The sequence below is a fragment of the Panulirus ornatus genome, chromosome 69 (assembly GCF_036320965.1).
Source record: "Panulirus ornatus isolate Po-2019 chromosome 69, ASM3632096v1, whole genome shotgun sequence".
NCBI lineage: Eukaryota > Metazoa > Arthropoda > Malacostraca > Decapoda > Palinuridae > Panulirus > Panulirus ornatus.
In genome coordinates this window covers 17,697,778-17,714,204 of record NC_092292.1, presented here as the reverse complement: position 1 = coordinate 17,714,204, position 16,427 = coordinate 17,697,778, and the positions used below count along the sequence as shown (strand labels likewise).

The following is a 16,427-nucleotide window of genomic DNA, read 5'->3' as shown; positions in this document are numbered from 1 at the left end:
AGGCAAAGTAGACCAGAAGGGTCGATTGACAAATGTCTTCTTGGCTCATCTGGCCTAAACTCAGATTAGAGTCTTTTGTATTAAATCATATCTTCTGTGCCTGACAGTGAGCCAAGGAAACCAATAGTTAAAATCAACTTGATGAAATGTTGATATACAAGCTGAAGATCATTTGCTCATCCTTCATTGATCGAGGAAACCTGGTGTGCTAGACCAATGAGCAGGAAAAGTAATAAGCTCACTGCCTGTTTCATGCATGAAGAGCATTGAAAATTTCTTCAAATGATACTGGACAAAAGAAATTTACTGCTTACCAAGAAGAGGGCTTGAGGAAGGCTAATGCCTTCTACTGTCAGAAAAAAAATGAAGAGTCTTATCAGAGATGTCATTTGTGAGTTATTTAAGTGTAACCATTGGTTATATGGAAACTTCTCCATATGATGTTTTGTCTTATCAAAAACTACTATAATTTATATGAAAAAGTTTACATTCAACAATATACCTACTTGTAATATGGTTTACTGTCAGGCTCAGAAAAGAATATCAATGTTCCCATTATGTGTGGTGATGCAACAAACACAAGTTCCAAGCTATATACAAACACAGGACATGGAACAAATAAGCAAGCTAAAAGGATACACATAAAAGTCGTATGTCAAAAAACTGTACTGCTAAGGTAGCAAATAAAACAGATTTCATGTTTCTCTAAATAAAAAGTTTCAGTAAAGATTTTAATATAGCATCAACAGTGTTAGTGGCTAATGTCAGAACCAAATAGCATATCTACAAGACTGAAAAAAAAATGCCTTATAAGCTGTGGCTGCTAACCCCTTATGACAGAAACTGCAAGAATATATGAATATTCCTCACTACTAGTAATTTTAAAATCTTACCTCTTCAGTATCCCTTAATGACAAATGCAGGTCTAAAACTTGTGACTCGTGTACTCACCTTGTTTCACTTCTTACAGTAGATGTCATGATCCATGTCTAAAAATCAACCAACACAATAAACTCCCATGCAACACTCAGTATGCTGCAGCTTCCTCATCACAAAGCAGAAACACAGGCTTATACAAACAGTATAATGCAATCAACATTATAAATTTTACCATTAATACTAAGCCTGTAATATTCCAAAATTACTTTGAAATTATTGCATATTCTAATTCACAAGATATGCTTACATTCCCTTAACAAGTTCAAGAAACATCAGTGAACAAAGCATCCTAATCTAGTATTAGCTAGATGTCATCACTGCTTCTGAAGGGTGCATGTCATAACTGCTTCTGAAGGGTGCAATGTCAGAAAAGAATGTCAAACACAAATATATAATGCAAGTATCTCATCTTTACACAATAGAACTAATTACACAAACTAACTTTTCAAGCTCAAAATATGTAACCAGGATTACTTTCATGAAATGGCTTTTGCATGTTTATTGATTCTGATTGTTAACTAAAGGTTTGTAATCTATTGGTGCACAAAAATACTTTACCCTAAGTATATTAATATCAAATACCCTTATTTCCCTTCTTTTCTTGAATAGAGAATAATGTTTATGAAGACTTTGAGATATGTTGCATAAAAGCAGTGAAGGTGACGAGAACAATATGATACTGTTGCAATCATTATGACAAGCTAATGACAGCTATTGCATACAAAACAAGATTTGAGAGGGCTAAAGAGATGCTACAGATACAGCATCTGCAAATCTCAGGTGAAGGTACCCATGTGCTTGCAATGTCATGAAAATAGAGACAATGTATTCTGGATGAAAAAAAATTATGATTTACTAGAATTTTGCCATAGGTGCTATAAAGAATGAGGCACCATTATGAAAGATACTCCTCTTATGAAAGAAAATTTCATGTAAATGCATAACTTGTCTATCACTGTGTCATATTTCATTACTTAACAGCATCAAATGATGTAAAAGTCAACCAATGTTACATCCCTTATCTAAGTTAAGTGTTATGATTTCTGTTACCAAAATACAGAGATTGCTTTTGCTTTGAGAATACCCACAAGTCAATCAAAATTCAACATTGGTTTTGCATGCACAGATGCCAGTATTACATCAAAACTGCAATGCTTTTAACAAATTTGGCTTGCATCTTACAAAAGCACTGAAAATATAATACTGTGTAAGCTGATAACCAAAACAGCAATATACTGCTTAAGTTTTTAGATTATGAGGTGAAAGTGTCCCATTAGATCATCAGTGATTCTATTTATGTCACTGTCAGCCATGTATATGGAACTTGGTTGAATTTTGTGGATAACAAAATAATCAATTCTGGGTTAATACATCATCAAGATTACAATATCTCACTGTGTTGAGGGATAATAAAAATTATGACGAGTTTCTGAATCATCATCTCCTCTTCATAAACACAAGAATTCTGATCAACTGTGCCACTTATGATAAATGATAAACAGTGTTTGAAAAATGCAAAGGCTTGTAAAACCTGACCACACATTTCTGTTAACAACTTAATGTATTTTGTGATGAAATCAGTTCAACTGCATAAATAGGAAACTCATGTGCAGTGCAAGATGCACTTCAAAACAGACTGCCTTTTAGTGATGATAAGGACCTCTTGTGTTCATCACTCATTCACTAACACAAAGAGAGAACTTCCTACAACCAGTCAAATAAAAAATTTTGCTCCCACAGAGTCAAAGCAGTGCCCCTCTGTTTGCAATGTATGAGATAAATGTGACAAAGAATATTACCTCAGCAGATGAATTTATGTAGACAAATGGAAAAATGGGTCTTAGGAGTAATGATAGAGAGAAAAGAGAGAAAAATATGCTTTTGAATAAGTATAACAGACCAGTGAAGACAAATGCAGTACAGGTATTGTATGACATAAAAAAATGAATCATCTAAAGGACAGAGAAAGCCACGTGAAAGAAATTCATTCTCTTCTCAACCCCATAGCAGAGTTTTCAAGTCACCACAAATGGTTAATCTGTAAACCATTACAGTTCTTCAGTTCCCATGCTCTTAAAAGTGCACTACCTATATCATAACAATAGTTTAATACCAAATGGTTGTCTTCATAAAATGGTTGTCTCCACATTTGCACCAATATGACCTGAATAAAACAGACCTCCAGTTTTGTGTTTTTTTCAGTATCTCTAGCAATGGTCCTTTGCCTTGTTTGGTTGAGGAGGCATATCTGACCAGAAACAAACTATGCCGGTTGATGAGGTAAGCCACAGGAAAGTACTTACCTGAGATGGGTGCGCCCACCATGGAAGCAGATCCACGGAAGAGGATGAGTAGCCCAAAGGCATTGGTGAGTTGTGCCAAGCCGAGGAGTTGTACCAAGATGATGGATGAGAGGGAGATGTAGGCCGCTGCAATAAAGCCCTTCCGAGGTTAGTACTACTATTTCTACCTATCATTACCCATTGCCTTGCCTACATTACCACTAATGTTAAAGCACAGCTGGTGTTACCTCAGCCATGAGCCTCTTATGCCAAGCAGAGCACATCTAGAGAAGCTGTGGAGAAAAGGGTATCTCCCTTAGGTGCAGTGCACTACAACACTGAACCTGAGGTGTATCATGGCAGTGACTGAGCATTTCATCGTTTAGAATATACATAACACTTGACTCATTCCATTCTCCAGTGTGTGAAGCTTTCCCCTTCACAGGTGCCTTTTAATATAAGCTGAAAGCAGCATCATAAATCAAAGCTTATAGTAATGATAACAGAAAGATTAAAGAAACTTTAAGCCAGACTAAATTCTGTGCAGATGGTCTCGTCACTGTAACTTTAAAAAAGCCAGTCAAGGTAAGTCAGGCAGTTGTGTTACAAAAACTTCTTCCACTTGATTGCAAGGAATTGCTGGCCTGATCACACGACACAAATTAGTGTAGTTAGTAAAAATTACTGATAAGTTATGCAAAAATTACTCTTTAAGTGCACAGCACTGATTTGATTACACCGAAGCAGTCCAAAGACTGAAAAAAAAATCTTTATTGAAAAAGTTCTTTCCAAAATACTCCCTTGATCCACCACTGAAAGCTATGAGCACTACAGACCTGCTAAAAAAAGAAAAAAAAAAGAAAAATGTAGTCCAACCAATGAAACATCCAGCCTCTGAATTTGGATTAAAAAGAACTCTTTCTAAAAGGGATATTGTGCATGAAAAACCAAGGGTAAAAAAGAAAGCAGTTCCTATGGTTTTCATCTCATGTCAACCTACAATCCACTCTGTCCCATATACTAGCTACTCCCAGACCTCCAGGTCTGCATGGACACTACCAACAAAGGATTGGGACATCACTTACAAAGATTATGAGGATATGGGTCACTGGGAGGTGATGACTCTTCCTCTCCACACCAACTTAAAGGAACTAGTCACATCAAAATTATTCTTAGTATGTTAGTCAATTCCTTGGAGAAAGAGCATCTGTTTTGTCACAAACAAAGCTGTCCACTGTATTTTCAATTAAGGACACCATAGAGGAGACAAATACCTATGAACAGGGTCTTAATCAGTATTAGCCAAGTACCTTCAGGGTGTTTGCAAAAAGAGGCACAGATACTGCTCAGGTTCACATCCTTCCCTTGAAAAGTAAATTCAGGACAGACATCCTTTAGATGGATCCTCATTCTGGGTTTTCATTTAAGGTAAAGCTCTTTACCACAGGTTCATAGCTGTCCTCAAAGCATAAAAGTCTTCAGTGATGGAAATCCAAACACATGATGCAGACAACCTCTCTGTTAACAGGAACTAGTGTAACAATATGTATCTCTATGGATAAGATTCAAGCTTTGTCCCATCACACAAACCTATCCTTAATATACTTGCTGAATATAAAACTGCTAACTTAGCTGACAAGGGCATCATTTCTTCCAGCTGACAAGAGGACATACATCATAGTCTTTGTCCAATTCTGTCATGAAAATCTATGTAGGTTCCATAACTTACTTTTCAAGAGATGAAATCTTTTGTCTTATCTTTCAATTTTACCCTGTCAGCAAGAACATCACCAAACTTATGTAAAACCATCCTGAAACTCCACTTGTCTTTATCCTCCATGCCAGAAAGGAAGTTTCCACTTTAGCCTGTCTGAAAAATCTTTTGCTGGAAAAAATTGATCACATAGGGCACTGGAGCCTTTGTCCACCATCATTTGAGCTGGATCTAAAAACTCCCCGTGAGGTGCTTGAGGGCTGGCAACTCTTCTTAGCCCTCTGGTCACCCCTTTATTTCACCAGAAAGTTAGAGATTTCCATCCATCTCTATTCTGTTATGTTTTCATCTTCCATGCTAAATGACTGACAACAGTTAGGCTGATACAAATACTAACTCTGAGTTAGACTGACCAACTTTGACTCTGGTCTTTCCTTATCTCCAAAGGTTTTGAAGGACTTACTTTCATGCAACTTCTCTGCAAGTCATGGAAGGAATCTAATGTGCATAACTCCTTGATAATGTCTGCTTAATGATTTCCCTCCTACCCATGAAGTTACATGAGATACAAACTTTGACATGAAAGCCATTTCCTACATTCAATGGAAATCTGTGATCCAGCTGGCTATTGGTGGTGAACCATGGGAGTCCATTAGAAAAAACATGCCATGAAAGTAGAAGTAACATCTCTAGAATTACACTTTTCATCCTCACTTTGAAAGAGTAAGTATTAATGTATTTTAGTATATAACTGAATATTTTTCCAATTGCAGTGTAACTTCTGGTTGTCTTTATGTATCATCTGAAGTGGTTGTTTATAAGATAAATCTATTCTATGCTTACTTTGACATTAAGTTTAACTAAAATAAGTTTTGATACATACTCTACAATTGCAGATGTGTGTCGGAGATAGGAGCCATAAAAAATATGATTATCCTGAAACTGAAATATATGTTCGTAGCTTCAAGTACTTATGAAGTCTGGTTGGTCATATAAATGTACATGGGAACATGCATCTGTTCATGATATAAGACAGACACTATAATGAGCTGATTCTAGACTCAACTATATAAATAAATTTCTATATAAATAAAGATTAGTTATCCAATAATTCATCAAAACAGAGGTATGGTGAACAACTTTTTCATAAATAAGGGTGGTGAAGCATCATAACTGGCAAATGGAAGGACAGTAGTCTTTGCAAGTCTTCCTTCAATGAACTCTGGCTCTAACACTATATAGAGACAATATAGGTTTCAATTAATCATTTCTTTTTATCAACACATCACATTTCTTATTTTCGATTTCATTTTTTTCATGGAACTACCTTTATGGTAATGTATCCTGCCACAGCCTTTATTCAGATGCCTTCAGCTTCAATTTGATTCAGCCTCTTAAGATTCTTGCTGATGTTCAACACAAGCTCTTCTGTACATTTTTTTGATAAACAGCTAGAGGGAGACTAAAATTACCCTCATATGACATGCTTCCAGCTGTACAATTGGAAAACATGGAAATATGTTCATAATCAGTAATGAGGGAATGTCACCCTAACACAAGCACTAAAATAAGACTAAAGTGAGGGCATGCACTGAAGGTTTTCCAATGGAACATGGGGAGAACAATAAGCTGGCTGGGTACAACCTATTCAGAAAATTTTCATGCAGTTTGGACTGAGTCCAAAGTGCATGACAGCATATGGAATAATTCAAAAGTGTATTACAGTAAGACTAATCTTAAGACATTAAAGATACACAACTTGCAGAATGGACAAAGTTGAGTTACAGGGAGTCTTCATCAGTTAAGCTTCAGTCAATAATGTACAGTCAGTCCGATATAGTCAATTTAGTCAATGAATCCTGAGATGTGAAAGTCAATATAAAAACACAAAAAAGACGAATGGGTGAATGGCGAGGATTATGAACATGAAAGAATATAAAAAATACAACCACATCATCCAAACCCCTACCACCCCCCCACCACCATCACTGCCACTACTAGCACCACTACCACTACCATCACCACCATTATATCACAGATCTTGCTGACAGGCTACTTCCAGCCCATTCCAGGAGGAGGCACGTGTGGTCCAGGTACCTGACACTGGTGGACCCAAGATCCCAGCCACGCCACGGTAGATACACAGAAGACCAAAGGCATTGGTGAGCTGCCTGAGGCCCAGAAGATCCACTATGATGATGGAAGTGAGGGCGATGAACGGAGCTGGCGGAATACCACAAACATGAGGGTTGGACAGCAACCACAGTACTATGCCCACTCAATGTTTACAGCACTGGTTTATTAAGTGAGAATAAGTAAAATGTAAAGAGTTCAATGTACTGAGAAAAAAATGTACCTAATTCTTACCTCCCCAAGTAACTATATTACATGAAACAGCATATGTAGCTGAAAATGTTGTAAAAACAATATGTAAAAACCTATAAACAAACATCACAGACTCCTTGTTGCCATACCAATTTACATCACAAGAATTTAAGAATAACGAGAAATAAAACACTTGCACATCCAAGATTTCTACCATAAACAAAAGCAACCATACAGAGAAACATAACCATGTGCTATTTTGTACAGTGATATCTTTTATATACAACTTTAATAAATCTGGTATCCTTATTCCATTATCATTATTATCATTATCATTATCATCATCATTATCAATACTATCATTTTCATTATTAATATTACCATTACTATCATTATCATTACCATTATCATTACTATTATCATTATCATCATCATCATCATTATTATTATAATCATTATCATTATCATTATCATTATTATTACTATCATTATTATTATCATTATTATCATTATTATTATCATTATTATTATTATTATTATTATTATTATTATTTTTATTATTATCATTACTATTACTATTATTATCATTATCATTATCATCATTATCATTATCATTATCATTATCATTATTCTCATGGGGTTCCTGCAGCTTTGAGGCTCCCCTCCATGTTGGAGCAAGGTAAGGTGTGCTCCTTTGGGGCGAAAAGATCCTTAATAATACTATACTCTTTTCTAACTGCTGCCAATGATATAGCCTCATCAAAGGTGACTTTTCATTTTAACTGTTACCACTTGCAAGCGTACTCCGTTAATATCCCTTAAATCACTTTAGTTGAGAGTCAATGGTGAACATGTTACCTGGCACAAGTGAATCTGCAAGTACAAATAATGAAAATACATACTTTCAAAACAAGGATACCCAGTGATACTCATAGCAAAAGTTGAATAATAAAGGAGTAGACAAAAATATGACTGACATGTTTCTGATAAAAAAGAATACAAGTAATGTGTACAGTGTGAAGTATAAAAAAATTATCAGATCATAAGATGGTATATTGTTGGTTAACCTTGTATCTTTAGCTATCTAAAACTAGAAAGGTGAATGAAAATGCAAGAGGATGAGAATTGTGCAAGTTAAGGAATGAAAGTGTACTTCTCACCCTCCATGATAATGTTAAATGAAAACTAAGACATCAGGGAAGCAATACAAAGTAATGATAAGGTGGTGTGGGAGTACCTGAAGAGTACAGTAATAGAGGCTGCCACAGAGGTGTGTGAAAATGAAATAACAGGTTGTGGAAAAAGGAGAAAAATCACACTCTCTGACCGAAAAATTAAGCTTCCTCTTTACACCTACGGCAATTATTCTTACTTCCATAAAAAAGAATTTTCTTTTCCAGAGTAAGAGATGAAAAATATAAATGTAATTTCAGTCCTAAAAAATCTACATGAAAGCTACTACATCACTGCAATCATAGAAAACAGAGGACAGTATTACACCACACACATTTTAACATTTGTTTTTTCTACATCATATTCCAATGACTTAATTACTACTTCATTTTCTTTCTATTATGATAAGTAATAATTGTACATGCAGTATATCAGCAGAAACTGGCAAAGGCAGCATCAACCCAAACTGCTTAATTTCTCCCTCTCACTCTTAAAGGATCACCAAGAATGACTGACTATCTAGTGAAAACATTAAGCCCAAACTTGCCTACACTGACATAAAAACATAAAAGTACATTCTAAATGGTTAGACAGAGATAAGATGTTGGTGGATAAGGAAAGTTTATAAAAAGCTAAATCTTCCAGAAAGAGAGAGAGGATACTTTAAGGAAACCAGTGCATATAACAGTCCTGAATATGGAAGTATTAATGTTAGTGCACATGATTGAAGTGAAAGAAATGAAGATCTTGCAAAAAAAGACAAAAAACAATAAAGAACAAAACACTCAATTAGAAAGAGGCAAACAAGATCAACAAGTAGATCCATCTGGAAAGAAAGGGTGTGCAGGTCAAGTCCAGGATGCTTGCAACAAATTATGAAGGCTTAAGAGGTGGAGTCTATCATAAATCTAAGCAAGTAACATGCAAAAGAAAACATTTTTTGAGCACCTACACTAGAAACCAGATCCTTCACCTGTAACTGAAGATACTGCAATTATGTGGTTCATATCTATTTGGTATCTGTTGGTTCAGGGAAGAATTATGAGATATTTTACATGATTATTTCAAGTATAGAGGCGTTTCATTATGTCATTTTCCATTTTCTAAACAAAAAGGTTTTTGAGCTAAATAATTTCTGAACTACAGATGATCCCAACTTACGATGGTTCGATTTACGATTTTTCGACTTTACAATGGTGAGATATTCAACACTTTATCATGAAATAGTCTTTGTGTTAGATGATTTTGTCCAACTGTAGACTAAATGCAAGTATTTTGAAAATGTTTAAGGTATGCTAGGCAAAGCTATGATGCTTTGGTAAGTTATATATAGTGTATTAAATTCATTTTCAACTTACAATATATTCAACTTATGATGGGTTTTTCAGAACGTAACCCCATCATATGTCGAGGAGCATCTGTATTACCTGCAATTTTTGGCATCTTTGAAGGGTAATGGACATGCTTGAAAATCTCAGTATAAGAATTATATTTCATACTGGAATTGAATAAATATGTTGGCAAATATCTAAGGTTGTAAGTAAGTAATTAATTGTTATCCATTTAGAAGATTCTGTGATTATTCAGTTTGTATTTATTGGGTATCTGTTGCCTTGGGGAATCACTATTCCATACTTTTCATGATTATTTCAGTATAGAAGCATTTCATGTATCTCAATTATAAAACAAAAGGGTTTTGGGGCTAAAAAATTCCCAGAACTGTTACCTGTGATTTCAGGTATTTTTGTGAGGGTAATAGATTTGCTGAATTTGAATCTAGGGGTTGAAATATATATGAGGTAATTGTTACTCTTTCAGAAGATTCTGTCATTGTACAGTTCATATCTAGTGGGTATCTATTGCCTTGGAGAAGCATTATGAGATATTTTTTGTGATTATTTCAAGTATGGAAGCTTTTCATTATGTCAAATTTAAATCTTAAAACAAAAAAGGTTTCTAAGCTGAAAAATTCCCTGCAATTTTTGGTACTTTTGTGAGGGTAAAAGACTATTTTTCATGCTGAACTCGAATCTGGGGTAGAAATATATATTAAGGGGATATCAAGGCCTGTGAATAAGAAATTAATTGTTGCTCTTATAGAAGATTCTGCAGTCATTTGGTTCGTATTCACTGGGTATCTGTTACCTTGGGGAAGCATTATGAGATATTTTCTAGAATATTTCAAGTATAGAAACACTTCATCATGTCATACTTCAGTTTCAAAACAAAAAGATTTTTGGCCTAAATATTCACTGAACCTGCAATTTTAGGTATTTCATGAGAGGAATAGATTGCAAGAAAACCTCTTTGCACAGACTAATTTTCATGCTGAATTCAAATCTGGGGTTGAAATATATGTTAGGGGGACATTAAAGCCTGTAAATAAGTAAGTAATTGTTACTTGTTTAAATGACTCTGTAATCATTCAGATCATATTTTACTGGGTATCCTTCACCTTGGGGAAGCATCATGAGATATTTCATGTTATCATTGCTGGTACAAAAGCATTTCATTATGTCAAATTTTAATTCTTAAAAAAGTTTTTGGACTCCCAGGAAATGGCTGCTTATGTGGCCCCATCAATTAGCTAGACCACACAATACTCAGCAACATGCTGCATCACATGATTACTCTGTGGCGATTAGCAACTCAAGGGTAGGCCATTTTGATCATTGTTTCTTTCCCTACACCTCGAAGCATTGGAACTCTCTACCCTCTCATGTCTTCTTCAATAACTATGACCTGGCACATTCTAAAAGATTGGTTTCTCACTTCCTCCAAAATTCATTAACACTTTCCCTTCTCTTTTCTTTTTCCCTCTCATAATCCTCCCTATAACTGAATTAAGGCCCAGCCTTGATGTGGACTTTTGTCCATGACTGAAGCCTCACACATAAATAAAAATCACAACATGCATTACTGAGGTTATCTTTACTACCATACCATACTATAATGCACAAAAATTAAGTCATGCAATCAAATAAGAATATCAAGAAAACTCCACAGCACTTGTGACAAGATGTCCTTAGGCCTGAACATTTCATATCATTAACATATAGATCCTGCAACAAGTACACATAATGCTCTGTTTTCATTCATTTATTTACTTATCATTATCAAGGGCCCCTTTCTGAAGGGTCATGGTGTTAAGGACGTCATAATTTCAGTTGACAGCCCAAAGATATTACAAAATTTCTAAAATCCAAAAATATAAAATCCACATCCTGTTTGTTCACAAGGATTAATATTTTCAACATTCTACCAGCACTCTATGATTGGTCTATCTGTCCATTCTGCAGCATAAGATGAGTACATATCTTGTTGTCTTGGTGACTAGCACCTTTACTCATATCAATGCATCTGAACTAAAGAGAGAAACAACAGAAAGCATGTTGTTTCAATATTTCTTTTTTGAAGATTTTGATGTTGAAGTATGGTAAATAACTCCAAAAACTATGTGGAAAGGCAAGTTTTGGCATGATAACTTTCATCTGTATTGATAAACAACACTGCATTCAGTTTAGGAAAACATTAGAAAAGAGAATTGATGATGAGAACAAATCTTAACAGAATTATCATTCAAGTATTGTATTTAGAATAAGATGTCTATCTGTTATATAATAATATGAGACATTTTCAATGCTCTGTAATCAACATGTAGATACTATTCTTTTTAAGACGTTACAAGACACTGATTTGGATGGTTCATTAACAGTCTAGAAAAATAATGATACTAGAGTGGCCTTTCCACCAAAACATACATGCAACTGCTACTAGTTAACTTTTCTTAGATTATTTTTTTCTTTTTATAGCTTTCATAATTAAATAAACCCACCATCTGATGATGGTAAGTACCCTTACTTAGGTTGTTCTGCCATGCAGAAGTCAGATGTCATGTCAATCAGTGAGTATACTTGACAATGGAAGCCTCACTGAAATTACCTGTGAAAGAAAGACTCTTGATGGCCTCCTGCTTTTAAGGAATGAGGCCAGTCAATGAATATATGGTTCCTAGTTCCATTGGAAATTATTATACTGATTCACAAACTCTGCCTGCTAAGCCCTCAGTTTAGTCATTAGAAGGTCTTTTGTCAAAATTTTCAGGTCAGGCTAGTTAGAAATTATTTTCAAATTGTTAAGTATTCCCTAGGGTTTTAATGCTGTTGTCTATCATGTTTAATGTAGTCCTGCAAATACAGAGCCTGGATGATGCTATGTATACAGTATCAATTAATACTTTTGAAGAACTATAAGAATAATTTCCTAATTTCTTTTTTGTAATAGTTTTCAGAACACATAGGAGTTAGCTTTTAGGTTCCAAATCTTCAACCACTCAGATTATTATTTCCACTAAGCTCTATACATATCATTGACTGTGCTTCAATCAGGGCCTACAGTGACTTAATTTCAATACTTATCCAGGAAGCACATTCCATCTATCAGTGATGTTATTATGAATAGGTCTATGAAGTTAATTAAACTCCACATGTGTACTTTAATGATCCTGCTCCGGGAATATTCTACAAGGCTCTCCCTAACAATGTAATACATTTCAACCATGTCATGTACATGTGATTAACTTATAAGCTGTAGAAACTTTTACAATTATCCCATATATCTGCATCTTTGCTGATGCTTGATGCTCCTTCAATACCATTTCTCATATGAAATGTTTCTTCCTTACTTACAGCATATTCCTTTGCACCAACATATGTGTACCAATCATACTCCATAGCGTGAGTGATTTTATACACGTTTGTATGAAGTGTTTCTGAAGTCGAATAACCTGTGATGTAAGACAATTTCATTCAAAGAATTTCATATTTCTGGTTAATAATACATTCATTCTACAAATTTTGCTTATCAATGAACTTTCATTTAAGACATTCAGTCCCTCTTGATCTTCCTGAGTAAGAGTGAAGCAGTTTGTTGTTTATCTGCATAGGACTGTATCTTATATACCATCACCCATTATCTTTAGAGGGGCTGATGCATAATCTTCATTGTCTTTGAAGCACCTCATAAGGTTCCTCATTTTAGGAGACTATCTTTCAGACAGGGCTTTTAATCATTAGATTCATAATCACCATATATGAAAATCACTCACACTAGGTAAATACTAACCAAAGCAACATCCTTCTGTATCATATACATATAATATCCAATCAGTTTAGTGAATAATACTGTTTAGATTCTTAGAATAACAAAAATTTTGCTGTAAAATGTATCAACAGGGACTCATGGAGTAAGTGAAGATGTGCACCTTAATGCAGAGCAATCATGCTCCCATGCATTGAAAGGAAAGGATCCTACCAAATGAGAGCATGTGAGATGTGATGATGAATAAGGGAGGATTTTAGGTTCAGTATAAAAAGGGTCATATAAATCTTTGCTACTTTTAAGTTTTTAAATCATGGGGTAGTCTGAAAATGTTTCACACACCACAAGGGGCAAAAATGTATTTATACAGCTGCATCTAGTAGGAAAAGGTGTACACTTGTGAAAAAGACCTGACTGCTCTTGTATTACAAGATTTGGTTCGTTCAAGATGACAGCAAGGATAGCTACTTACCTATATACCTTCCTGCCCAAAGAACCCCCTTCTAAGGTGGAATCCCACAGCAATTTGGAAGCTAGCCATATCCATCAGGTGGGACCAAAGGTCAAGATGTGTAATGATACTGTGTTTGTCTTTGTGGGGTAAGCACAGGGAAAAGGCAGAACAGATGTTTAGTGTCTTGAGAGAGAAAGCTAAATCTTGGGTATGAAGGATCTTCAAGTATGGAGACTCAGTTTTCAAAAGTGACGAGATGAGTGGCATCCTGAATGTGTCTAGGAAGTGTAGTTGAGATAATTATATGTTTAGTTGAGTGGAATTTAAAATTGGGATGGGGGCTATTGTGTGGTATTTGTCAAGCCATTACAGCATGAATGTGTTCTGTTGATGTAATGTTTGTTGGGTAGGTAGGGGGAGGATTTGTAAGTATAAGATGCTGAATTGAGAGGTAAGGGGTGAGCTTTATGTTTCTGAATAAGGGTATGTAGTAGGTTATGGAGTGGATTTGGTGGTAGATATTTAGTGCTCTTGCAAAGAACTGGATGCTCAGCATGTTGAGGTACACCTGTATTGCAAGAATTTTAGTTTTGTTGTATAGATGTGAAGTGTTTGTGGCTGCCAAGCAGCCACTGATTTTTCTGAAGGTTGTGTGGTTTGTAGTTTTCTTCAGTCTGCTTTTGAATGGGTGGGTGACCAGGCAGGTAAAATTTATTACGGATGAAGCAAGTGAATTCTTACAGAGGATAATGAGGGATTCCTTTTCTTGTCTGAAACTGATTCCAGTAAGTATTTCATGGCCAGTGAGTTTATTCATGGCTAATGTGCTGATGCCTTTACTGTGTGGAATGAATGTCATGTGGCACATGTGATGCATGTAGGAAGTAGTTGGTAGGCAACCACTGACCAAGGAGGTATATTACTGGGTATCAGGAGGGTTAATGATAGCTGCATAGTGAGCCAGCACATCAGTGGTTGTCAAGTTGCATTTCTCTGACCCGAGTACCTTTCTTTTCTTTCAAAATCACCCACACATGGCCTGCTGACATTCTGTCCACAAACACACAATTGCTCCTTGTCACATTTAGCACTTGACAACACTTAATTCATACAACTATTCTTCATAACTCTAGATTTTACTCTGATGTGCATTATGTACTACCCCTGCCTTTTGGTAAAATGGTAGAAGCATTAAATAAAAGATAGTAGTTGATTGGAACATAAGGTAGGAGTAGTTGGTAGAAACATTAGATATGAGCTATGGAAACACTGTGCTAAAGTTGCCCTCTGCCAGTGGCCTCTTAAGGATGAGGCATTAAAAGGCTACAAAGCAGTTCACCAGTTATAGAGACTTGCTTTGGCCATCCCCTTGAGAGAGTTTCCATAAGGAAGTGGCATCAGAGATATAGATAGGAAGACTGACATGTAATGCTTAGTGAGGCTGGTGTTTTGTTAAAATGGAGTGGCTAGTGATTCAGAATTATGGGAGAATGCAGGTTGGACTCATGTCTGTTGGGAGTTAAGAGCATAATCGTGGATTTCTATGTGGATCAGACATTCTGTTTTGAGTTAGCCAGAGTTCTAGACATGTATAAGGATAACTATGATGCAATGAATAACAGTTTGGCCTAGAAAGATGAAATCCCTAGACTTGACCCATGGAAACACAGACAGTTAGTTTCATCTAGTTACAGTGAATATGGTATTACTGAGCAAACACAAGAGGTAAACTGTTACAAAAATGGAAAACCATGTAACAATCAAACTGCAAGATAAACATCATGGCTGCTATCTTCTCAAGTCATTAGAATTAGATTATGTGAAGCTGTAATGGGAACATCAAAAATGAGGACTAAATAGCCTAGTCCTGAGCTCTGGAATCAATATCAGATTGACATAAAAAAGGCTGCAGGTTGTCACTATAACACATAACCATCACCTTCTATCCTCTCCAATCAACTATAATCCACAACAAAAATGACAAGTATTGCATACAAGCTGGTCAAAATCGATTGCAATCTAAGCATGTTTAAAGTCCTGATAAAAGTGGAATTAGATATGATATCAGGTTTTCTAATGTTACCTATATTCCTCAAACATGTCTTTATGATGAAACAGTTATTTTCACCTGAAACCTAGATGATTAACTTGAACCTCAATACTAAACAATGTATTTCATATAATATTTTTGAAAGTTAATGCTGATAAATTTGAATAAGACATAACTTTTAATCTATTTCCTCAAATAGAGACATTCACCAACATCCATTACGGAAACATGACATCATTAACTCAACATATACACATGATAAAGATATCTGATTCCATATACTCAAGTTCATCAGCACCATCTCAGTATTAATCATTAGATAATTTGAAATACACCTGTCTATCAAATATATGAAAATAGCATATCATGTTAAAAATCAAAACAAAAACG

General features: G+C 35.3%; 1 protein-coding gene across 16 annotated transcripts in view; it reads right to left on the bottom strand.

Annotated features, from left to right (window-relative positions):
- Positions 1-16,427, bottom strand: part of LOC139747594 (monocarboxylate transporter 14-like) — a 112,645-nt gene that overhangs the window by 11,826 nt on the left and 84,392 nt on the right. For 9 of the 16 annotated variants that reach the window (XM_071660039.1, XM_071660050.1, XM_071660043.1 and 6 more), the window contains 2 exons: positions 7,033-7,158; positions 3,243-3,368 (listed from right to left, as the gene is read on the bottom strand). The exons of 1 other annotated variant lie outside the window; for it this stretch is intronic. In XM_071660039.1, the coding sequence (XP_071516140.1) occupies positions 3,243-3,368; positions 7,033-7,158 (252 nt within the window). The remainder of the gene's footprint in view (positions 1-3,242; positions 3,369-7,032; positions 7,159-16,427) is intronic. 6 more of the 16 variants (XM_071660041.1, XM_071660054.1, XM_071660052.1 and 3 more) reach the window with 2 other exon arrangements.